The sequence below is a fragment of the Engystomops pustulosus genome, chromosome 7 (assembly GCF_040894005.1).
Source record: "Engystomops pustulosus chromosome 7, aEngPut4.maternal, whole genome shotgun sequence".
In the NCBI taxonomy this organism is placed as follows: domain Eukaryota; kingdom Metazoa; phylum Chordata; class Amphibia; order Anura; family Leptodactylidae; genus Engystomops; species Engystomops pustulosus.
This window is the reverse complement of record NC_092417.1, coordinates 165,536,431-165,561,374: the sequence shown is the minus strand read 5'-3', so window position 1 is coordinate 165,561,374 and position 24,944 is coordinate 165,536,431. Positions and strand designations below refer to the sequence as shown.

At 47.5% G+C, this 24,944-nt stretch overlaps 1 protein-coding gene across 1 annotated transcript in view; it reads left to right on the top strand.

The window, feature by feature from the left end:
• Positions 1-24,944, top strand: part of CSTPP1 (centriolar satellite-associated tubulin polyglutamylase complex regulator 1) — a 95,524-nt gene that overhangs the window by 53,560 nt on the left and 17,020 nt on the right. Inside the window, exon 4 of the mRNA XM_072118795.1 lies at positions 20,592-20,676. Within this exon, the coding sequence (XP_071974896.1) occupies positions 20,592-20,676 (85 nt within the window). The remainder of the gene's footprint in view (positions 1-20,591; positions 20,677-24,944) is intronic.

Below are 24,944 nucleotides of genomic sequence, written 5' to 3'. Positions count from 1 at the left end.
GCTCTAATTTTGCAGTTTATATTGCAAAAAATTCCCCTGTAATTAGGATGCTGAGCCCGCCGAGCTGGGACTTGTAGCTGAGAACATAGTCTACATAGAAGGTATGCAGAACAACATGTCAGGGGAGGAAGTCTAGGGACCATGGCTTTATTCTTCTTGGTTGTATGAAGGTTGATCTTTCAGACACAAAAACATGGCGGAAAGCCTTTGCAGCGTAGGCATGCACCAGTTGGCAAAATATGGACCAGATTCTGGTATGATGGCCGGATGGACGAATCATCAACTCTCGAAGTGTCAAGATATGCCCCCATTAAACCCATTTTCAGGACCTGTCCTGCATAATATTGGTAACAAACTGGATTTCAAATGACATGTTGTAATGAACAATTCCTACCTGTGGTGGCGCTGAAGAACAATTGGACGCTCACTGCCTTGTTTTCCCTCAACATGGGGCACCAACAAGGGACACTTTGTTTAGGAACCTCCTAAAAAGTTATTGTCAATGCTATAAGAAGACACCTGAAGCCCCCAACCACCCAACAGCTGCTTAATAATTTGCGCAGGGATTGGGTGCAGATGTGGATTTGGTATTTTGGGGTCGCTAAGAAAAGTTATGTCTTGGAGCCCCCCTAATGCTATACTCCGCCCCTTGGTCTGACTCCTCCTCTTGGTTTAGATTCTTTCCCTCTGTGAGGAGGAGGATAGCATGAAATCATGCTACACTAAGGAATAGATAGGTAGGGTTTGGGTCTTCATCTCGCTCCTCCTTGGTTCCCCTAACTGGCTGCTGTTTTAAAAGCTGATCCATACTTAAATCCCACCAATGTGTGGGACCCCCGGGTATCTGGGACCCACATTGTTGCTCGGGACACGTTATGGTGTTTATCCGCCCCTTGGTAAACACGACTTACCGTTTTTGACTGAGATCTCCAGCAATCAGTTGGAACCTGTGGGAGGATCCAGAAAAACATGTGTCTTGTTTTCCTGCAGTGCTACCGCAGGCGAAATAAGGTATTACATAATTCACATTGAGGATGCAAGTGCTGGGTCCTGCAAAGAGGGATTTTCTTTGTAATTAGCCTCTGGCAGTCCCAAACTGCTTTGTGATTGAGCTGTATCTAAGTGTTACCTTTGAAACCTAGGGAGGTCAGATTGGTGGCAGTCTGGCCTTCAACAAGGGACCACACCTGCCCACTCGAAATTCCCTAGTAGGGCATTGAAGATGGGATCTGTAAGCTAGACACCCCCTTTTAACCGTATTAATCAATCTCCTTAAGTATGTGGTTTGGATTGTCTCAAATCCCCCCCTGACTACAGTATAAATACAAAATCTGGTGACTGCCGAAACCTGGTGCATCCACCTGTCCATGTGTCAGATCTGCAGAAGTAAGATGTAGGAATAGGAGCCTACAGAGGAGGGGGCATCCCGGTGAGATTGGAGATGTTTCCTGCCGGAGGGGTGAGATTAATTACATTGCTAATTGGCCACTTTATCAGTTTATGTGATTGGTGTCTGTGTGTTTGGTTAAGAGCAGCTGTTCCCCCTCTTCCCGTGACAGGCCGCTAAAGCCTCCATTTAGTCCCATTGCAGATTTTTGCCTCTTCCTGTGTTCCCGCTGATGGATGGAAGGCAGAGCACCTCAGAGAATGCTTGGATTGTAGATACATTGTCAGATAACCCCATACCCTTCTCACCTTCCTCTTCTATGCTTTTCTTGCACCTTGTTTCCTGGAAACTGTTCCTCTCGACCTCCCAATTCACACGCACAATCGGTGGCTGCAGGTTATTGGGCGTAGAAGTTCAGCATTCCCGTCCCTACAACCCCCCAACATCACCACATGCTAGGATCGGCAGGTCTTGTGGCTCTACCCATGGTGACTATAGACCATGGCTAAAAATAAGAAATCCTACTGCCACCCCCTTCTTATGGGAGATTGCTAGAATAGATCCATGTGTGCCAAAATGCTGTCCACTGCGGATCTTGGTGGGTGCCTAAGTTTTGACTACCGGTTTTGACCTTATCACTGGCGCAAGCGTTGGCCCCCGCGTCTCGGTATTAAGGTTCCTAGTTTGATGGTGCCCTGCAGAGGTGTCCCAAATCTTTTGGCTTCTTCTGTGACTACATTGTAGGTTAGTCCTAACCTCAAATCTGTCCTGCCCACCCTAACCTACACCCTTTATTCACATCCCTGCTATCTCTTTACGTGCCCTGACCTTGGCTTGGTTCTGACTACTGTCTGCCTGACCCATGGGCATCTTATTGCCTGTCTGGACCGTGCATCACCTTATTGGAGACTACTCAGAGAGATAGCAAATTGGATCGGGGTTAAAGGTTGAATATCGATGCGGTCACTTTGACAATGGTCTTGGGAGAGGCCCTAAACCGTACCAGTCAGGTGGCACAGTGTATTCACCATCCAATGTCTGATCATGGGCCACCAGTTAGTGGGATCCAGCGCTCCTACGAAGGCTTGTTCATGATTAAAGAGGCTTTAGGTACCGGTCCACAAGAGGGGGTCTCCAGCAAATTGCCAACTCCCAGCATGCCTCAACAGCCTTGAATTTCCATAATAAACAGGGGTCAAGACCGGCACATCCATGTGTACAGATGAGCCTTCCATTTCGCAAAAATGTCCCCCTCATCGGTAGAAATACCTGCCGGTCCCTTGGGTTGTAGGACTTTACATTCCTTCCCCGATTACTCCTTGGGAGATGAGCAATGATCATATCAAGGTGTTGCCCCCCCCCCCTCCTAAATTTCAGTGTAAATTTCTCCCAGATTTCGGTGACTCCTGTTACCGTGAGAGTCTACTCCCTGTGGATATAAAAGGAAGCATATCTTGGTTAATCTTAATTATAGGGAACGTCAGCTCAGCCAGAGGTCGGCTTAGTTGTAGGGTTTGTGGTACGTGTTTTTAAGCTGGCTCAAGGAAAACAGTCGAAATTGAGCTACGTGGACCTACTGACCCCCCAAATAATCTGAACATATTATTAAATTTTCAAGTCTGGGAAATATTGAGGTTAGAGCGATCGCGGTTGGCGTTCAGTACACATGGATATTATTGGGGATGTCTTATTTAAATATGTCTAACACTCTGCTATCAAAAGTATCTATAAAATAATATATGAAGGCCTCGCGTTCTTAGAAATATTGCGATTTCGTGTTCAAAGTCATTGCCCGTTTCCTGTTCCTGCTGGTCTGAACTTCCTGCTCCGCCTTGACACACAGGAAGTGCTGATAAGCCAATCACTGGCTTAGATGGGACACACCTGCGGCCATTGATTGGCTGCTCACTTGTCAGGTCCTTTAATCTAAACGTTTTATCTCTGTTGGGACCTGTGCAGATCACTAGACCAGAGGACTACTGCAGGGAAGGAGAATGATGGTAACCACCAAGCGCTGGATGAAGTGCCTCTTTAAGAAGAGTCTGCAACCCAAAGTCCATAGCGGGCTATTACTGTATACTCTTTTTTTTGATAGGTCACCAGTATATGATGGGTGGTGGTCTAACATCCGGACCTCCTCAGAACAACTGTACTGGCTGCCTCAGAACTAGAAGCTGAAGGTCCTCTCCATTGTATAGTGGCCAAGCCTTGAGACTGCATCTCAGACCACACTCTGGTGAATAGGAACTGAGCTGCAGTACCCCGCGAGGCATCCAGAGTATCTGATGAGAGACCCCCACTGATATCTGAGTGGGGGGACCAGAAAATTCTTCAGTTCTAAGTACAATGTAAAAGTTCTATGCACCAAGCTATTCGCTGCCCGTCTCAACCTACGGCCTATTGTCTTGACATGTGACCAGGGGCGTAACTAGGAGAGGCAGGGCCCCATAGCAGACTTCTGAATGAGGCCCCCATTCCCCCCTAAAAAATATACATATATGTATACTCGCACATTTTCTACAATCACACACATTTATGTATTTATTTATTTATATACATACACATACAGGATAAACACACCATATACACACATACAGCATATACATATACTACCGTATACACCCATGCAGCATAAAAACACAGTCACCAAATACGCACATACTTACAATACCATATACATACATACACACATATAGCAAATACACACATACTTACAATACCATATACATATATACACACATATAGCAAATACACACATACTTACAATACCATATACACACATACAGTATATACATGCCACATATACATACAGTATATACATATACTATCATATACACCCATGCAGCATATACACACATACTTACAATACAATAAACATACATACATACTACATATACACACATACAGCATAAACATACATACAGTATACACACCACATATACATACGTACAGCATATACATATACTACCATATACACCCATGCAGCATATACACACATACACCAAATACACACATACTGTACATGTACTTTTTTTTTTGCAGTAATTTTCACCTATTCTTATTTTTGGTCACATACAGTAGAGTTCACGACTTACAAAAATGCAGATGACGGTGATTAAACCCTCCTAGAGATGGAATGTTATCTAGAAATCTCCTCTCGGGTGCTGAAATCTGCTCCTGACGGGCGACTACCATCACATTGCTGGGATTGTAAGAATACTGCAGTCTTATCCTCATACGTTATTCAAGACGTTTATGTATCTATGATCATATTTCAGCGCCCCCTAAATATTCTCAATTTACATGACAAATCCTTCTATGTGAATGTATTATAAATCATTTATCATCTACAATATGTTGGAAGGACGCCCTAGTGCTCTATAATAGTCACCTGGGAATAAGTAACATTAAGGAGCTGTAAAACATGGTTTATTCTTGTGTACAGGAGAATATTGCAATAGATGCTCCCACTACAGCCAGTTATCTTACATCCAGATACAAGACCCAACACTAACCCACCAGGGTACAGGAGAATATTGTAATAGATGATCCCACTGCAGCCAGTTATCTTACATCCAGATACAAGACCCAACACTAACCCACCAGGGTACAGGAGAATATTGTAATAGATCTATCATCTGCAGCCAGTTATCTTACAACCAGATACAAGACCCAACACTAACCCACCAGGGTACAGGAGAATATTGCAATAGATACTCCCACTGCAGCCAGTTATCTTACATCCAGATATACGACCCAACACTAACCCACCAGGGTACAGGAGAATATTGTAATAGATGATCCCACTGCAGCCAGTTATCTTACATCCAGATACAAGACCCAACACTAACCCACCAGGGTACAGGAGAATATTGTAATAGATGATCCCACTGCAGCCAGTTATCTTACATACAGACACAAGACCGGACACTAACCCACCAGGGTACAGGAGAATATTGCAATAGAAGCTCCCACTACAGCCAGTTATCTTACATCCAGATACAAGACCCAACACTAACCCACCAGGGTACAGGAGAATATTGTAATAGATCTATCATCTGCAGCCAGTTATCTTACAACCAGATACAAGACCCAACACTAACCCACCAGGGTACAGGAGAATATTGCAATAGATACTCCCACTGCAGCCAGTTATCTTACATCCAGATACAAGACCCAACACTAACCCACCAGGGTACAGGAGAATATTGCAATAGATACTCCCACTGCAGCCAGTTATCTTACATCCAGATATACGACCCAACACTAACCCACCAGGGTACAGGAGAATATTGTAATAGATCAGTGGTGGCAAACCTATGGCACGGGTGCCAGAGGTGGCACTCGGAGCCCTTTCTGTGGGCACCCAGCACAGAATTTACCAAGGCTTCCTCCTGCAGTCCAAGACAACCCAGGACATGCCATGCTCAGTGCTATTTTAAAGTGACACCTACTTGGCTGCCAGGACTACAGGAGAAGCGAGAAGGTGTGGACAGAGATGGATTGTTGCAGCTCCTGCTTTGGGTGCCCTGATTCTTCCTCTTTAGGGGCCCCTGGAGGGAAGCTACAATCCAAATTTCTCCTGCTTTCTATTGTATTGGTGTCCTCAGGACACCAATACAATTGAAACTTGTGATTGCAGAGATCAATGGGTTACTGTTCAAATTGTCATGTTGGCACTTTGCGACATAAAAGTGGTTTTTGGTTGTAGTTTGGGCACTCTGTATCTAAAAGGTTCACCATCACTGTAATAGATGATCCCACTGCAGCCAGTTATCTTACATCCAAATACAAGACCCAACACTAACCCACAGGGGAACTGGCAAATATTGTAATAGATCTATCATCTGCAGCCAGTTATCGTACATCCAGATATAAGACCCAACACTAACCCACCAGGATACAGGAGAATATTGTAATAGATGCTCCCACTACAGCCAGTTATCGTACATCCAGATATAAGACCCAACACTAACCCACCAGGGTACAGAAGAATATTGTAATAGATGCCCCCACTACAGCCAGTTATCGTACATCCAGATATAAGACCCAACACTAACCCACCAGGGTACAGAAGAATATTGTAACAGATGATCCCACTGCAGCCAGTTACCTTACATCCAGATATAAGACCCAACACTAACCCACCAGGGTACAGAAGAATATTGCAATAGATACTCCCACTACAGCCAGTTATCTTATATCCAGACACAAGACCCAACACTAACCCACCAGGGTACAGGAGAATATTGCAATAGATACTCCCACTACAGCCAGTTATCTTACATCCAGATACAAGACCCAACACTAACCCACCAGGGTACAGGAGAATATTGTAACAGATGATCCCACTGCAGCCAGTTACCTTACATCCAGATACAAGACCCAACACTAACCCACCAGGGTACAGGAGAATATTTTTATGGATGATCCCACTGCAGCCAGTTATCTTACATCCAGATACAAGACCCAACACTAACCCACCAGGGTACAGGAGAATATTGTAATGGATACTCCCACTGCAGCCAGTAATCTTACATCCAAATACAAGACCCAAACGAACCCACCAGGGTACAGGAGAATATTATAATGGATACTCCCACTGCAGCCAGTAATCTTACATCCAAATACAAGACCCAACACTAACCCACCAGGGGACAGGAGAATATTGTAATGGATGCTCCCACTACAGCCAGTTATCTTACAACCAGATAAAGACCCAACACTAACCCACAAGGGGACAGGAGAATATTATAATGGATCTTTTTGCTGCGGCCAGTTATCTTATATCCAGATACAAGACCCAACACTAACCCACCAGGGTACAGGAGAATATTGTAATAGATCTATCATCTGCAGCCAGTTATCTTACATCCAGACATAAGACCCAACACTAACCCACCAGGGTACAGGAGAATATTGCAATAGATACTCCCACTGCAGCCAGTTATCTTACATCCAGATACAAGACCCAACACTAACCCACCAGGGTACAGGAGAATATTGTAATAGATCTATCATCTGCAGCCAGTTATCTTACATCCAGATACAAGACCCAACACTAACCCACAAGGGGACAGGAGAATATTATAATGGATCTTTTTGCTGCGGCCAGTTATCTTATATCCAGATACAAGACCTGGTGGAAGAAGGAACACGCAACAAAGTCACGCAGATAAAATTTTCTTTCTGTATTTTTCAGATCCGTGTTGGTTATAAAAGTTTTTTTTTCTCATATGTATCTCATCTGCTTTGTTACATTGTATTGTTGCTATACACTTGTTGCTTGTTTGTTTGTATACATTGTACCCGGTAAGACTTGTCTACCCGGGTGGTCCTCAGTGGGAATGCCCCATGTAGTCAGTGGGGATCTCCCTCCGTATACTCCATCCTGTATACTCCACTGTTTACATCACGTTATTTGTTTGTTACACATTTGCTATAAACAGCCTTTTCCCTGTGACACCATCATCCATTTAAGTGGGGAAGCGTTCCAGCTGTTTCCATCCCCCGTGGTGCTCGGCAGCGCGGTGCCCTGTTCCTACTTACCACATGGCACATGTGGGAGGTTTGAGGAGGGGGGGGGGGGGACAGATGGGCACAGCAGGACTGTGGTGGTGGGAACAGCTGGCTCCGCTTTAGCTCTGTCATTTTGGGAAGATCAGAGCTCCATGGGCAGTCTGCGCGCCCGCCTCACTGTTTTGGGAATGAAAGGTTTGGTCTCCGCGTTCCGTAAAAGATGACTTGTCCCCTTTGGCCTCCCGCTTGTTTATTTTCCTTCTATTCCTGCGTCCTGGAACAGCAAATTAGCAAACGGGCGAGCGCCGAGTTTATTTTCTTGAGACAGACCCGAGTCGTCCTCTGATCTGCAAACATTGGGAATATCTCCAAAGCCACATGGGAACCACAACGGCCAACAAATCTGCAAACTTAAAAGCGGAGGAGGATGTAACCCTGTGCGCTCTGGCTGCCTCTTCTGCATCTTGCCAGTCCTAGGGACGCGCTACACCTTTCCTACAGGTCAAAGGTCCTATCCGCTACCAGGAGGTCTGATGGAGGCATAGCCAACACCAGCAGGGATAGGAAGAGATATCATGTGTCCTTCAGTATATTTTACTAATTGCGTCTAGTAGAACAGGATGGAAGAAAAGGGTCTTCTCTTTTTTGGATGTATCTCTGTCCCCAGATGTTACCCCATTAAACTAGCAGCCCCCTCAGATAGGGGATGAAATGTCCTTTCTAGAATTCCTTCTTTATGTGAAATCACATCCATTTACCTATAAAAAAAAAATCTTCTCCAAAGTTATTTGAAAATGAGCAGAGAAGAGTCAGATTTACCACAGATGGGTCGCTTTTAGAGATACCCCTGTCTTCTGTTCTGTAGTAATTCGAATAATGCTTCTGGTGTCATATTAATGGTAATAATCTCATCTATCAGATCTACAGAACCAGAGATAAAAGCAGTTAAAGAAACGGGCGGAAACTGGATCTTTATCTGCAGCTCACATTTAAAACTATGCCTGTATCACTAGTCCTGTAGATCATAGAGCCACAGTCATAGAGATCTGAAAGATGAGATTCTTATCCTTAATATGACACCAGCAGCGTGTTTCTAGGTGCTATAGATTTGAAGGTAGAAGCTTGACTCATCTATGGTAAAATATGACTCTTCTCCACTCATTTGTATATGACTTTGGAGGAGATTTTTTGTTTTTATAGGTAAATAAGTGACATTTCACATGAATGATAATAATAATAATTCCTTTATTTATATAGCGCACACAGATTCCGCAGCGCTGCACAAAGCTTGCCAAATCAGTCCCTATCCCCAATGAGGCTCACAATCTAATCAACCAGTATGTTTTTTTTGGAGAAGAGGGAATTCTAAAAAGGGCAGTTCACCCCCTACCCGAGGGGGATGCTAGTTTACTAGGGTAAAATGTGATGACAGGGCCTTTTGAAGGCAATCTGTCGACAGTTTTGAACATGCTGGACTCAAAACTGCACATATAGTCCAATTGCAATGGGGGTATGTCCTCACACTGCTGTGCTCTGAGCTCTCTTCATTGAACTGCTTCAAATCCCCTCTCCTCTTCTATGAGTTTTGAAACAAATGCCTGCTATACTCAAAGCAAAAGGAAGAGGCTATAAAACGGTTCAGTGCAGAGAGCTAAGAGCACAGCAGTGTGAGGAGTACAGCTCTTGGCTTTTTCCAGCGCTCCTATAGGCTTTGGACGGAGGTGGTGCCAGGGTTGTCTCCGAAAATTAGGAACTAACCTGGAAAATTTTGAATAGTTGCAAGCCAGATGCTTCTAGGAATCCTTGACTCTTATTCCTGAATCTGCCATACGTGGAGAATCAGGAGACCCCTATGCACACCTTTTTCCCAGATGTGCCCCTCAATTCATCGTCACAGGGAGAACACAGGTCCAGTGAATACCCCAGCACAATGGTGTATACATATATAACTAGTCGTAGAGAGGAGAAGATGTCTGTTCTCTCTGAGTGGCTGTATGATTATCCTGTTCCCTGATAGATCACATGCCATTCTCTACTTTCTCCAGTTTCGGCTCTGCCCGGGTACACTCGCCTGTCATTACTGAAATGTTTTCCTTCATCTGGATTGTTTTGACTGCTGCCCTGTGCCATCATTTACCACTGCTGCTGATCCTCATTACTCTGCCGCCTGCTGCGCGTTGTGCTATGTGTTACTAATACTCCCCCTGCTGGTGTGATTGGGTATTGCTATTTCCCAAATAAAGTATATCAAATACATTTCCTCCCTTCTCTTAAAGAGGACCTGTCACCCCATTTATCGGCACTAGGAGCTGCTTACTAAAGTAAGCAGCTCCTAGTGCTTGAACAAACGCCGGTACACTGCGGCAGGGTATAGTGTAATTGTCGGACAGCTCGCAAAGCTCTCCGACGTATTCATGAGGGGGCGGGGTTGGGGCGTGACTAGGGGCGGTGACGCCCCCTCATGATTACACTGTACCCCGCCGCAGTGTTTGATAGCGTTACCGGAGGTTATCACTAACACTGCAGCGTTTGATCAAGCACTAGGAGCTGCTTACTTTAGTAAGCAGCTCCTAGTGCCGATAAATGGGGTGACAGGTCCTCTTTAAGTGTTGTGTTTCTACACAGTGACTGCACCAGCAGCAGAATAGTGAGTGCAGCTCTGGAGTATAATACAGGATGTAACTCAGGATCAGTACAGGATAAGTAATGTCATGTATGTACACAGTGACTGCACCAGCAGCAGAATAGTGAGTGCAGCTCTGGGGTATAATACAGGATGTAACTCAGGATCAGTACAGGATAAGTAATGTCATGTATGTACACAGTGACTGCACCAGCAGCAGAATAGTGAGTGCAGCTCTGGGGTATAATACAGGATGTAACTCGGGATCAGTACAGGATAAGTAATGTCATGTATGTACACAGTGACTGCACCAGCAGCAGAATAGTGAGTGCAGCTCTGGGGTATAATACAGGATGTAACTCAGGATCAGTACAGGATAAGTAATATCATGTATGTACACAGTGACTGCACCAGCAGCAGAATAGTGAGTGCAGCTCTGGGGTATAATACAGGATGTAACTCAGGATCAGTACAGGATAAGTAATGTCATGTATGTACACAGTGACTGCACCAGCAGCAGAATAGTGAGTGCAGCTTTGGGTATAATACAGGATGGAACTCAGGATCAGTACAGGATAAGTAATGTCATGTATGTACACAGTCACTGCACCAGCAGCAGAATAGTGAGTGCAGCTCTGGGGTATAATACAGGATGTAACTCGGGATCAGTACAGGATAAGTAATGTCATGTATGTACACAGTGACTGCACCAGCAGCAGAATAGTGAGTGCAGCTCTGGGGTATAATACAGGATGTAACTCAGGATCAGTACAGGATAAGTAATGTCATGTATGTACACAGTGACTGCACCAGCAGCAGAATAGTGAGTGCAGCTTTGGGTATAATACAGGATGGAACTCAGGATCAGTACAGGATAAGTAATGTCATGTATGTACACAGTGACTGCACCAGCAGCAGAATAGTGAGTGCAGCTCTGGGGTATAATACAGGATGTAACTCGGGATCAGTACAGGATAAGTAATGTCATGTATGTACACAGTGACTGCACCAGCAGCAGAATAGTGCGTGCAATCTCATTCTGCTGTGTGCTACTGAAGGGTGTGGTTGTGTGCTGCTGAGCTCCTGCACCACCTGGTGGAAGACCGATCCACCCAGGCCTGCTCTCTCCTCCCCAGGGAGGGAGTGGGTTCACTGGGATGAATCCTGCAGGAAAGTCCCAGGCTCCTGTCTCCCGGACCAGGCCGGCGGGGGGCAGGAGAAGCCAGATACCGGCCAAAGCGGAGGGGGTAAGAAGATCTGCCCGGAGCCAAGGACGCAGCGATGTGACCTCGGCTGCCACCCCTAAGACCCAGGGAAGCCGCAAGGTCTCCGGAACACAAAAGATCAAGGCAAGTGACATCAGCCTAAGTGCTCCTCCTGGAAAGCTGGGTGTATGTGCGGGAAAGCTGGGTGGTTCAGCTGGAAAGCTGGGTGCTCACGGAGGTGTGGAAAAGGCATGGGGAGATCTAAAAACCCGGGAGTCTGCTACCATCTATGGCTCCCGGATTGCTGAGCACCTCCGTGAGTACGAGGAAGCCGGAAAAGCGCTGAGGAGGCTCCAGGAGGAGATAAGGGAGACCTTGGCCCTAGCGGGGGTGGCCACTAAGAAGAAGAAACCTGATCTTCTTATCACCATCAACAGGCTTAAAGCCGAGGTCACCGCTCTGGAGGAGAAGCGTCGGCTTATCCGTGACAACAGCGGTCCGTTCCGGGAAAAGCTGGAGAACGACATGAGGTTTGAAGAAATGCGCCAGGATAAGCTGAGAAAGCTGAAGGGGCTTGAGATCCAGGCGGATGATGGCGATGATGAGGAGGATGAGGAAGACCTGCCGTGTCCGTCTGGTGGCCTGCGCCAACACCAGCAGGCCTCGCACGACAGGCTGCCTGCGGAGCAAGCGCCATTACCATCAGGCTGCGGCTCTGCCAACCTGGAGGAGGAAAGTGATGGCAGCGGTCAGGGAGGGGCGCTAATGGCTCAAATACGTCAGCTTGAGTCCCCAGTTCACCTCCAGAACTTTTCCTTCGGCGATGATATGCCAGATGACGACCTAAAGAGAAAGAAGAGAGCCAAGAAGATCAAGGCGTCTCAGGAGGTGAATCTGGTGTTTCGTCCCCTCCCTGTTTCCTCCGGGCGGGCAGCAGTGCCAGCCTGTCGTGTAGGCCCCGTTACCCAGCCCAGCACGAATCCTGCAGTGGACTCGGTGCCAGGGTGCGGGGAGAGTGCAAAGCCACGTTCCATCATGGCGCAGAGCACCAGCCTTGATTGTAGTAGCAAGGATGGTGCAGGGAAGGCATCGGCTGAAAGGCCGGACAGTGAGGGCGATCCAGCAGGTCCTGGTACTGTGCGCTGCCCCCCAGTGGGAGGGGGGGGTGGCCCGGTGCCAGAGACGGTGGCTCCTGTGGCCCCAAGCGCTGTGGCTGCATCTAGCTCCGGTGAGCAGCGGCAGTGTGATGGGGCTGCTGGGGCTTGTGGTGCAGCGCCTCCCAATCGTCCTGTGCAGCCTGTGGGAAAGGGCACAGGAAAAGTGTTATTTTGTATTGGTGCATCTGACCCTGGAGATGACCATAAGAGACTGTCCGGAGTTAATAAAGACAAGAGGCCTCTTGCATCCAGCGAGCAGCGAAAAACTACTGGACAACAAGGGGTTAATGCCAATGAGGCAGAGGGCAAAAGTAAGATCGGGGTTGGAGCTGCCTCTTCTCAGGCTGTATCAGCTATGGAGGTGGCTCTACCCCCAGTGTCCAGTGACGCCGAGGCAACCCCAGGTCCTCCTGGCCCAGCTGGTGTGAGTGATGCAAGGAAGCGAGGCAGTGATGCAAGGAAGCGAGGCAGTAATGTACATAGTGTGGTGAATGTGGGGGTGGTGAATGGTGATGGGGGGGATCCTGGTAGGAGTGCTGATCCATCTGCACCCCCAGTGGTGGCCGCTCCCATAAGGAGCTATGCGAGTGTCACCGCTGGGGCAAGTGGGGTTAACTCCTTGTCTCCTGGCTCTGGGAACAGCGTTTTGCAAAGGCGTCTTCTGGAGGCTCTCAGGAGAGGGGAAAAGTCAATCAATGTAGAGGGGAGAGAGGTTGATCTGTCCTTCTGGACAGACAGACATGGCCTGGCAGCCTTCCAAGAGAAAAGGGGGGGAGAGACTGTATGGTCTTTACCCACAACCGGGCCCGGAGCTTCCCGTAGGAATGTGGTTCGTCTTCGCTGGAGGGGCAGTGACGCATGCCCACCCAGGTCAAGGGTGGTGGAGCTCCTCCTGAAGATGAACTTTAGGGCTAGTGACATCTTTGCCCTGATACATCCTTATGGTACTCCGGAGTTCGATGTCAGCTTTGTTCGGCCGGAGGGCTTAGAGCTCTTCTGGTCGAATTATGAGCTGGCAAAGAACGAGCCCGCATGGCGAGACTTTGCTGTGCAAGCAGTGTCTCGCCAAAACACAGTCAGGAAAGTGACCGTTTTGACCCGTAACGAGTCACTTTCTTGCATGGACATCATGACTTGGCTGAGTCGTTATGGCGAAGTAGTTCAGGTACCTCAGAAAAACCGCGATGAATTTGGCATTTGGTCTGGAGCCTGGACCTTCATGATGAAGTTGAAGTGTTCAGGCGGCACAGTCGCCCACATTCCTTCTTCAGCCTTTCTTGGACGGGACAGAATCCTGATTTTCTACCAGGGGCAGCCGAAGGTCTGTCACAGGTGCGGTGACCCCACACACTTTAGCGCCAGCTGCCAAGTGCAGAAGTGCGCTTTGTGTGGTGGGCTAGGTCATCTCGCTGCATCCTGTAAGGACATTAGGTGTAACCTGTGTGGTGAGCTCGGTCACCCTTTCAGCCGTTGTCCTCGCTCCTTTGCCAATGCGGTTGTGACCCCAGTGGAGGAGAGCCATGAGGTTGCTTCTGCTGGGGAAGGTACCAGCAGAGGTGGAGGAGCTGAGGGGCCTGTGAAGAAAAGTAAGAATAAGTCACCTTCTCAGTTGAGGCGGCTTGAAGCCAGACAAAAAGGGAGAGAACTGGGGAAGCCTCAGGTTGCTGGGGTGACCCTTGGTCCTTCCTCAGAGGCTGATCATGCTACTGAGGCCCTGAGGGATGATGAGTTGGATGAGGAGGTCAGGAGGATGGAGCGCGAGAAAGGTGCCATGTCCTCCACGTCCTCCCATTATGAGAGTATGGATGAGGATAACAGGATTTGGCTAGAAAATAAGCGCAAGCAGAAAAAGAAAAAGCGCGGCGTATCTAAGGTACCTAAGGAAGGGAAAACTTCCTCCCCTCTGGTTGAGCTTTCCAACCGGTTCCTCACCCTCGATGAGATCGCCTCCTCGGAAGGAGGGGCTGAGGGTGGGGTTCTGGAGGTGGCGGCGGAGCAGCCTGCAGGGGGCGCCGAGTCTCTATCCTCTGGGGATGCTGGGTCCTCAGAGTGGGAGACTGACTCAGAGTCAGGAGACAAGGACGAAGGAGAGGGTGGTCCGGGTGGGTCCTTGGGGGCCAGTAATAACATGGACACCTCAATTTCGTTAAAAAGAAGTTGCCCCAATTCTGAAGGGAAAAGGGAAAAGGGATCATCCTCAGAGGACAGTAGAGGGAAGGGAGGTAGTAAGAAAAAAGCCGTCTAACTCAATCACTCATGATGGCGGCACCCACTCCGTTGACGCTGGCGTCCATTAATGTCGCCAGCATTAAGTCTGATGCGGCTAGATTTGCGGCCTTTGATTTTCTCGGCCGCGTTGAAGCCGACATTTTATTTTTGCAGGAGACCAGGCTGCCAGATTTGGCGGCCGTGTTTAAAGCTAAGAGGGAATGGAGACACGGGCCTTCCTATTGGTCTCTTGCGGCCGAGCCGTATAGCGGAGTGGCGGTCCTTTTTACCGCACCGGTAGAATGCCGACGAGTTATTGAGTTAGAAATGGGGAGGTGCCTGATCCTGGATGTCCTCATGAAGGGACAAGAACTTCGTCTTATTAACATCTATGGTCCCCAGTCCAAGTGGGACAGGAAGTGTCTCTTTATGAGGATCAAGCCCTACCTTTTTACAAGTCGGCAGGTGGTCTTTGGAGGGGACTTCAATGCTGTCACGAGGTCCCAGGATAGGGGAGGTTCCAGAGACAAGCTGACTTATGATAGCGTCGCTCTTAATAGCATAGCCAGTGAGGCTCGCCTGGTGGATGTCCACATCCGGCACACCCCAGGCCACGCGGGGTTCACCTATTATAGGGGTAGCTGCAGGTCTAGAATAGACAGGTTTTATTTAAAGGAGGAAGCCATTTCTTCAGCAGTGTCCGTTGTTGAGGTGGAGTTCTCCGACCACTGTTTAATTTTGTTTTCTCTGAATGTTACAGAGACCCCCCGGATGGGAAGAGGCTACTGGAAGCTCAATTCGTCTCTCCTGGAAGAAGCAGAGATAAGACAATCCTTTGAGGACTTTCTTCAGAGCCAGGTACCATTGCTGGGCCTTTGTAGCAGTAAGTCAGAGTGGTGGGAGATGCTCAAGAAAAGGGTGGCGAGATTCTTCCGCCAGCTCTCGAGCCTCAGGAGCCTGGACAGGTACCGCCTGTATCAGGGCCTGAGGAGGAAACTCGAGCATCTCGTCTCGACTGGAGGTAGTCGTGAGGACATCTCCAGAGTGAAATCCTTGCTGAAGAGGTGTCAGTACGATAGACACGCATCTTTGGTTTTTGAGAGGGATTACGGGAAATACCGCTCGCCCGACCCTTACAGAAACTGCAAGATGTCAGTGAATGGTAAAGTTGTCACAGGACTGGTTGACAGTACGGGATCCCTGAAAAGGTCCAGATCAGGGATTCTGGAGGTCGTCAGATCCTTCTACTCAGACCTCTTGGGCAGGAAGGATCTAGATCGGGATGTGATGTCGGCTTTCCTGGCTGAAACTGTCCCTGAGCCAGGAGTAGACCCCTCTCTTGATGTTTTGACAGAGATGATCAGGGAAGAGGAAGTCAGCCTGGCGATTGAAGGGCTCGCCCTCAAGAAATCGCCAGGTCCGGATGGCTTAACATCTGAGTTTTATAAAACCTTTAAGGACGCCTTGGTTCCCCTCTTGACTGAGGTATTCAATGAGTGTCTTTCCTCGGGCGCTCTGCCGAAGTCAATGAGGAGGTCTGCCCTGATCATTCTGTCAAAGGGTAAGGACCGATCTCGTATTGAGAACTGGCGTCCCATAGCGCTTCTCAATACGGACAGAAAGGTTTTGGCAAAGGTGCTGTTTAATCGGCTGGTGCAGTTTGCGCCCCGGCTCCTTTCGGGGACCCAGCACTGCTCTGTTCCAGGCCGCAGTACATTTAGTGCTGTGCTTTGTGTTCGGGAGGCAGTGGAGCAGGGCAGGGCTGGTAACTGGAAGGGGTACTTGCTGTCCTTGGATCAGGCAAAAGCGTTTGATCGGGTTAACCACGAGTACCTCTGGTCTGTCCTTCTGAGGTATGGCCTGCCGGGGGAGTTTGTCAATTGGCTTAAGGTTTTGTACACAGGGGCAGAGAGTTTCCCGCTTGTGAACGGTTGGATTGGCCGCTCTTTTGAGGTTGGGTCTGGTGTTCGCCAGGGTTGTCCTCTGAGCCCACTTTTATACGTGTTCGCGATTGACCCATTCCTTAGGAGGGTTGATCGTGGGCCGTTGGTGGGAGTCGGGATGGACCAGGCGGCACCGGAAGCCACTCTAAGGGTGGTAGCGTATGCCGATGATGTCACCGTTTTTGTGTCCTCGAGAGGGGAGGCGCAATGGGTGATGTCAGAGGTTGACCGCTACTCAGAGGCTTCTGGGTCCAAGATCAACCGGGATAAGTGTGAGAGTCTCTGGCTGGGAGAGGGGGATCCAGGGTTTGATCTCCCGGACACTCTTCCAGGGCCCCAAGATTCTGCCAAAGTTCTCGGCATCGAATTTGGCCAGGGGGATTACCCCATGCAAAACTGGGATGGCAGGCTTAAGATCGCCGCCCAGAAGGTGGACCAGTGGAAGGGTTGGTCTTTGACCCTCAGGGAAAGGGTGAACTTGATTAAAACTTACCTGCTCCCATTGCTGATATATCTGGGCAGTGTGTGCATGTTGCCAGAACCCCTCTGGACTCGGGTCTACAGTCTGTTCTTCCAGCTGTTATGGGGGAATAGGCTGAACCTAATCAAGAGGGAGGTTACTTACCGCACGAGGAGACAAGGAGGGTTGTGTATGGTCAACCCTGTGGTGTTCCTAGTGAATACCTTTCTTAAGATCAATATCGCAAACCTCTGGAAAGAGAGGGCTCCTCCGTGGGTATACTCCTGCAGGGGATGGTTTTGGCCTTTCTTCCAGGAATGGGAGACAGGAGGGCGAGTGAAGGATCTTCGTACACCGCATGGGCATCTTCCGGCTTATGCTACCCCGGTTCTGAAGGTGATTCGCCGGTGGGGTCTGGGAATGTGGGAGATCAGGACCATGTCAAGGAAAGTCCTTGACAAAAGGGTTCTGTTGACCCATTTCCAGAAGCCTCTGGCCCTCAGGGATTGCCCAAGTCGGGATCTGGGGGTGGGTTTAGGTCTTTTGAATTCCATCAGGATCCCCTTGAAGTTTTGGGACTTGACTTGGCGCTGCTTCCATGGAAAGCTGTGTGTGAGGGACAATCTGAAGTGTAGGAGCTCTGAGGAAAGGGGTTGTCCCCGGGAGGAGTGCGGTGGCCTGCTGGAGAGCATGGACCACTTCCTGCTTCAGTGCCCCTTTAACACAGAGGTGTACAACCGGGTGGGCGCTTCCATCCATTGGCCCGGGTTGGCCGGTCTCTCCTATGCGGAGTGGGCCTATGGAGCATTCAGAGGCCTGGGTGCCCGGGACCGCTGCACGTTATTCCTAGTCAGTCTAGTGGTCAGGTACCACACGTGGAACGCACGGTGTTTAGTATCGACGCAGCGTAAAATCCTCCCGGTGGATGAGGTGGTTAGGAACATTCTGGGTGACCTGGTGAAGGTGCGCTCTCTGGAGTATGAGAGGCTGGGCACGGGGAGGGCCTCTCTCCTTTGGAGGGGGTTCTCCTTTAGTGTCCCTTAGTCTGTCATCTCCACTCCTGGTGTTGGGGCTGATGCTGCACAGTAGATTTTTGTTTTGTATCTGAGCGTGTAGTGATGTGGGGCTTGCAGGCGCCGAACCTGGGCTTTATGTGGTTTGGTTTTGTTATGTTGATTTGTTTAATGTATTTGTATCTTGTGTACAGTGTGTATTTATTTATAGTTATATGTAGTTATAGTTCTTGTGTATATAGGCTGGTTGGTTTTGGGGTGTTGGTGTTAGGGTGTTAGGTTGGGAGGGGGGTGGACGGGATTTGGACTATACGATCCTGGGCACTGGTCTGGACTATATAGCGCAAACTTTGGACGTTAGACCAGTGTCTGGGGGGAGGGTGATGGGCGTGGGATTTAGTTAGTTATATTTAATGTTTTTATTTCCTGTTTTATGTCTTTTTTTTGTTGTGTATTCTTTAGTTATTTATGGGAAAAAAAATATATATATATATATTTTAAAAAAAAAAAAAAAATTAGGTGGTGGGACTGTGTGAGGGTTTTGGTTGTTCTCATGCTGAGTATGTGGTGAGTGTGTGTGGCTGGGCCAGGAGGTTTTGTAAGTTTATTTTCGATTATATTTGTTCTTTTGTAATTCTTTTGCCAGAAGTTATGGCTTTATTTATGTTTATTGTTGTTATGTTTTTCATTTTTATATAAAATAAAAGATTTACAGGATGTAACTCAGGATCAGTACAGGATAAGTAATGTCATGTATGTACACAGTGACTGCACCAGCAGCAGAATAGTGAGTGCAGCTCTGGGGTATAATACAGGATGTAACTCAGGATCAGTACAGGATAAGTAATGTTATGTATGTACACAGTGACTGCACCAGCAGCAGAATAGTGAGTGCAGCTCTGGGGTATAATACAGGATGTAACTCAGGATCAGTACAGGATAAGTAATGTCATGTATGTACACAGTGACTGCACCAGCAGCAGAATAGTGAGTGCAGCTCTGGGGTATAATACAGGATGTAACTCAGGATCAGTACAGGATAAGTAATGTCATGTATGTACACAGTGACTGCACCGGCAGCAGAATAGTGAGTGCAGCTCTGGGGTATAATACAGGATGTAACTCAGGATCAGTACAGGATAAGTAATGTCATGTATGTACACAGTGACTGCACCAGCAGCAGAATAGTGAGTGCAGCTTTGGGTATAATACAGGATGGAACTCAGGATCAGTACAGGATAAGTAATGTCATGTATGTACACAGTGACTGCACCAGCAGCAGAATAGTGAGTGATGTCTCTTGCCAGGCTGCTTGTTTATACCATTTAGATATTTGGGGAAGGGGGTTGTCACAGAATAATCTGTAGTGTATAAATCGCCCTCCACAAAGTAAACATAAAAACATAAATTCCCCATTTTTAGCTCCCCGACCCTTCCGCACTTCTATCCACAGTATAACCACAGCGTCTGGCCGCTCCATGCTTTCCCTCTCCCACTCCTTTGTTGCTGTGTTTTCCCCCCCCCGGGTTGTGGTCCGGTTGTGCTGGCGCTGGGCCGGTCCTGGAGCCTGGCGCTATGATGTATGATCCGCATTGTACTGAGGGCAGCGCAGTCCTGGTGGTTGTTCCCGGCTCATTGTCGGCTGTAATCCCTTTAAGCGGTGCCAAGCCTTCCATGAGCCGCTCCCAGGAGTTTTGTGGCAGAGGGAGAAGATTTTTAGGGAGGGAAACCACTGTGCAAATTATACCGTACTCCAGATATTTATATACTATGTAAACACCACCCGGGTCCCTGCACGGGGAAGTCATTGACCTCTATACCTCCCGCTGTGTGCAGACCCCCATTACAGAGAACACTTACTCCATTTATTGTGTTTTTGTGATTTTCTTTCTTTAGCTACGGATGTAAAAGTGTAACCTGATAGGTCAGAAGTTGTAGGAATCCATTGCTGAATCTGCTGGGTGATGGATGGTCAGCATTGTCCTACATGGGATCTATACTATACTATACCACCTATAGCAATGGGTTATGAATACAATGCTAGCGCTGCACATCATATATCTCTCTGTCTTGCAGATCTCTTGACTATGAAGGAATATCAGTGCCTCCTCCAGATGCTTTGTCCAGATTTCCCTATGGATCTAACCCAGAAAGCAGCAAGGTAAGTGCCCCTGGATGGTGACCCTACTTGTATTAACTTTTATGGGATTTCCATTACAGCTTAAACGGACCCAATCCCAAAGTCTTATTCACCGTGGAGCAGTTTTGGGATCTTTCAGACCATTGCTCCATTTCTGACCATTATATAAATCCTCTTCTACTTGTGCAGCAGTTTTCCCCTTTGCGGACTCTATGTTTAATTTTAGGTTGTCTTAAAGGACATCTACCACCAGGATGAAGGACTGTATGGAAATGAACCTGAGGAGATCCATGCTCCATAGGTGTTAATAGAGCCTGGAGCCCCTCAGGCTCATTTGCATACTGTCTTTCATCCTGCTGGTAGATGTCCTTTAAAGCGGGTGGCTGGAGACTAGGTGCTGTGATGTCTCCCATACACTGCACACAGAAAGTGTGAAACTCTCATTTAGGAGCATCAGCAGGTTTATATAGGACATTATAGAGTAGTACTGAATCTGTACTAATGGGAATAAAGCACTTGGGGTGAGATAGAAACTTACTATTGGCACCAGCAGCCTTTGCTGTGCATTTGCTTTTCATTGCTAAATCAGAAGCATCAGCATGAATCATGATAGGGAAGTAATAACCCGTACAGATATGAATAAAACACTTGGGGTGAGAAAGAAACTTTCAATTGGCTCCAGCAGCCTCTTCCCATGCTTTTGTTTCTCCTTTCCCATTCAGTATTAGTATTATCATTTAAGAAGTACAAAATTACTGACCTGTATTATTCTAAATAAAGCACTTGGGGTGCCATAGATGGTGCTGTATCTTATGGTAAGTAATGACTTGTACACATTTTAATAAAGCACCAGAGGTAAGATAGAAACTTACTATTGGCACTAGCAGCTTTTGTTTTTGCTTTTGTTTATCCTTCCTCACTCAGAAGCATCAGCATGGACCGTATAGGACAGTGATGGCGAACCTTTTAGAGACCGAGTGCCCAAACTACAACATAGACCCGCTTATTTATCGCAAAGTGCCAACACAGAAATGTAATTAGTGATTTATAGTCCCCAGAGAGTCCCTTCTCTGTCACAGTTTTCATTGATACCAGCACCTGAGGACACCAATAAAGCAGAAAATAGTCCCAGGTAGAGCTGTCACTTTAAAATAACTCTGTGCACAGCAAGTCCTGGGCTGTCTGGGACTGCAGGAAGATACCTGGAGTCATCTCTGGTGATGGCCTGAGTGCCCACAGAAAGGGCTCTGAGTGCCACCTCCGGCACCAGTGCCATAGGTTAGCCATCACTGGTATAGGACATTATACAGAAGTATAAACCTGTAGAGATGTACCTAAAGCACTTAGGGTGAGACAGAAACTTGCTATTGGCTCCAGTAGCCTCTTTCCATGCCGCAGCTTTTGTATTTTCTTTTGTTTCTCCCTTGTCAGTCAGAAGCATCAGCATGAATCTTTTAGGACCTTATAGAGAAGTAGAAACCTGTACAGATGTGACTAAAGCACTTGGGGTGAGATAGAAACTTACTATAGGCTCCATGCCATTGTTTCTCCTTTCCCATTTTGAAGCATTATCATGAGAGCTACTGACCTGTCTTATTCTGAATAAAACACTTGGGATGCTGAAGATGGTGCTGCTGTAGCTAATGGTAATTTTCTATCCTTGCCTCGTGTTTCTTCAGTCGCCTTTAGTTACCGCTCGTTTTCCTCCCTACCTTGTTCTTTAGGCTTTTATTTAATCTGGTCTTGCAGTTTTGGAGTGGTCTTCCATGGGCCCACTGGATTAGATTACTCTAAGGGGTCCATCCTTCATGCACCCCCACCAGCCTCCATGTAAGGTTGTTTTTCTGAGAGTTCCAGTATTGGCTTAGGGTCCGGGCCCACCGGAGGATCCTCTGATTCTCCGGTGGGCCCGTCCGACACTGGATGCAAGATAGATGAATCGGAGGTAGTGTCTACTAAGAAGGAAAAGAGCCTTATAAGCAGAGAAGGAAGCACTTTCCTACGATCAGTTCTTTCTTGTAGTCGCTTGTATTAATCGAAAAATTCCTGACGGTTTTTGGTTCTCCAATCACACACCAGCGAGTGTTTCTATCGCAGAACGATTTCCGAGCACGGGGCGGCGAGTAAAGGTGCGGGCAGCACGAGGCAGGAAAGACAATATTGTTCCACGCCGGCAGCGTGTGTAATGGAGGTCAGCGCCCAGCTGGAGATCATACTCCCCCACACACACAGGAGATAGCGGCGCTGAAGCTTCATGCCGTTACACAGAGCCAGCGTACTTCATTCCCGCAGACCGTGACTCCTCAGCCAGGGGGGGGGAGGGAGGGGGGGGGGGGTAACAGATTTATTTTTTACACTTGGTACAAAACTTCAAACAGGATCTGCAGAGCGAGAGCCGTGGAAAAACACATGAAAGAGACGCCAGCAGACGTGATGTGTGAGGGAATGTAATGCTTTGGCGCTTGTGTTTCTGCGCGTGATAGAAGGATCGGGACCCCCTAATGGTCTCATGTGTCCGGGGGCTTTACAGCTTTACGTTTTATGGCGATGGAATAGGAAATGACCTAAGATGCAGAGCCGCCAGGCATAGGCTTGTGTTAGTAGGTTACTGCATGCTGCCACATGGTTGTCCTGCAGGGGGCGCCGTGAGGCATGCTACCACAAGGGTCCTATTCTAATGAATGGACCACCATGTAATACCTGCTTTCACTTAGGGACCACCTCTGTACGCGTTAAAGTAGTCACCACGAAATGTAATGTTCTCTTCTATGCACGCTGGTCACTGCAGGGCGACTGCTGGACCCCCACTGATTGTGAGAACGGGGGCCCGTTCCACCGCAGCTTTTGCCTGTGTGCATTTATTTCATTCCCTGCCTAAAGTGTTGGTGATAGCCAAGTAGAGCGCAATGGTATCGTTCCTTTAAGAAAGATGCTCCATAGCCCCTCCCCTCTGCTCTAAGTAAAAGCCGCAAGAAACATCTGACGTACTGCAGCAACCATGTAGGGGGGAGAGACTATAGAGCAGTTCAGTGTGGATAAGAGCAGAACAGTGGGAGAGAAATGCCCAATGGGGTAAGTTGCAACCCTAGAATATAAATCCTTATTTCACAGTCCTGCTGCTACTAATAATAATAAATAATAATAATTCCTTTATTTAAAAAAGTGCACACAGATTACACAGCGCTGCACAGAACTTGCCAAATCGGTCCCTGTCCCCAATGGGGTTCACAATCTAATCCACCTACCAGTATGTTTTGGAGTGTGGGAGGAAACTGGAGGACCCGGAGGAAACCCACACAAACACGGAGAGAACATACAAACTCTTTGCAGATGTTGACCCTGGGACTTGAACCCAGGTCCCCAGCGCTGCAAGGCTGTAATGGTAACCATTGAGCCACCGTGCTGCCCTACTAACAATATACACAAAGTGTTGATTACACAGGGATTACCAGTTTGGTATGATATAAAACTTACTGTTATCCACTGCAGCCTTTGTTTGATTTGTTTTACTCTCGCTCGGCCGCTCCTCCTTCCTCTCTATAGACTTATTATGGATGTATGTAATAATATCTGTGCGCCAACTGTTTGTTTTGGGAGTCCAAGACGGATTGAGTAGAAAATAAGCAGAAGAAAAGTCTATTCTAACATGTGGAGAAAGAATATTTCTCTGATAAAATATATCACAAAGTTTGTTGCCTAACTACTACTATTGATTTATGCTACACTTCTCGAAAAATTAAAAAATTAAAGAGAGTCCACCAACTTCTCCAAGCGTTAAAATCTACCAGCAGGATATTGTAGAGAAAAACATTATCATTCCAAACATATCTTTATTATTTGTGTCCATTATGCAGTTTCTAAGAAATTCCCATTTCAGACCATATGCTAATGAGGCAGTTGGCGCACTAGAGTGTGTCCTTAGCACCTGGGACACCAGGAATCCTGCCTGGACCTTTCCCACTACATCACATAAGAAGGAGATTTGTCTTGTGAGAATCAAGTGGCGAAGGATGTAGTTCTGGCTGCGGGTGCTGAGTACACGCCCCGAGTACACCAACTACCTCATTAGCATATGGATTAAAATGGGAATATCTTGCAAATCACAGACCAAATGGACAGAAATGGTGAGAGTATGTTTTAAATCCCTGTGTATTATTTCCCTACAACATTCTGCCAGCAGGGAGGAGGCTGTAGATTCCCTTTAAGGACATTCATTGCCTGCATGGCACTAACAAGTCAAGCCTGGACATCCGATTGTATAGAAACACTTGCATTCCCTCTTTCTGCTG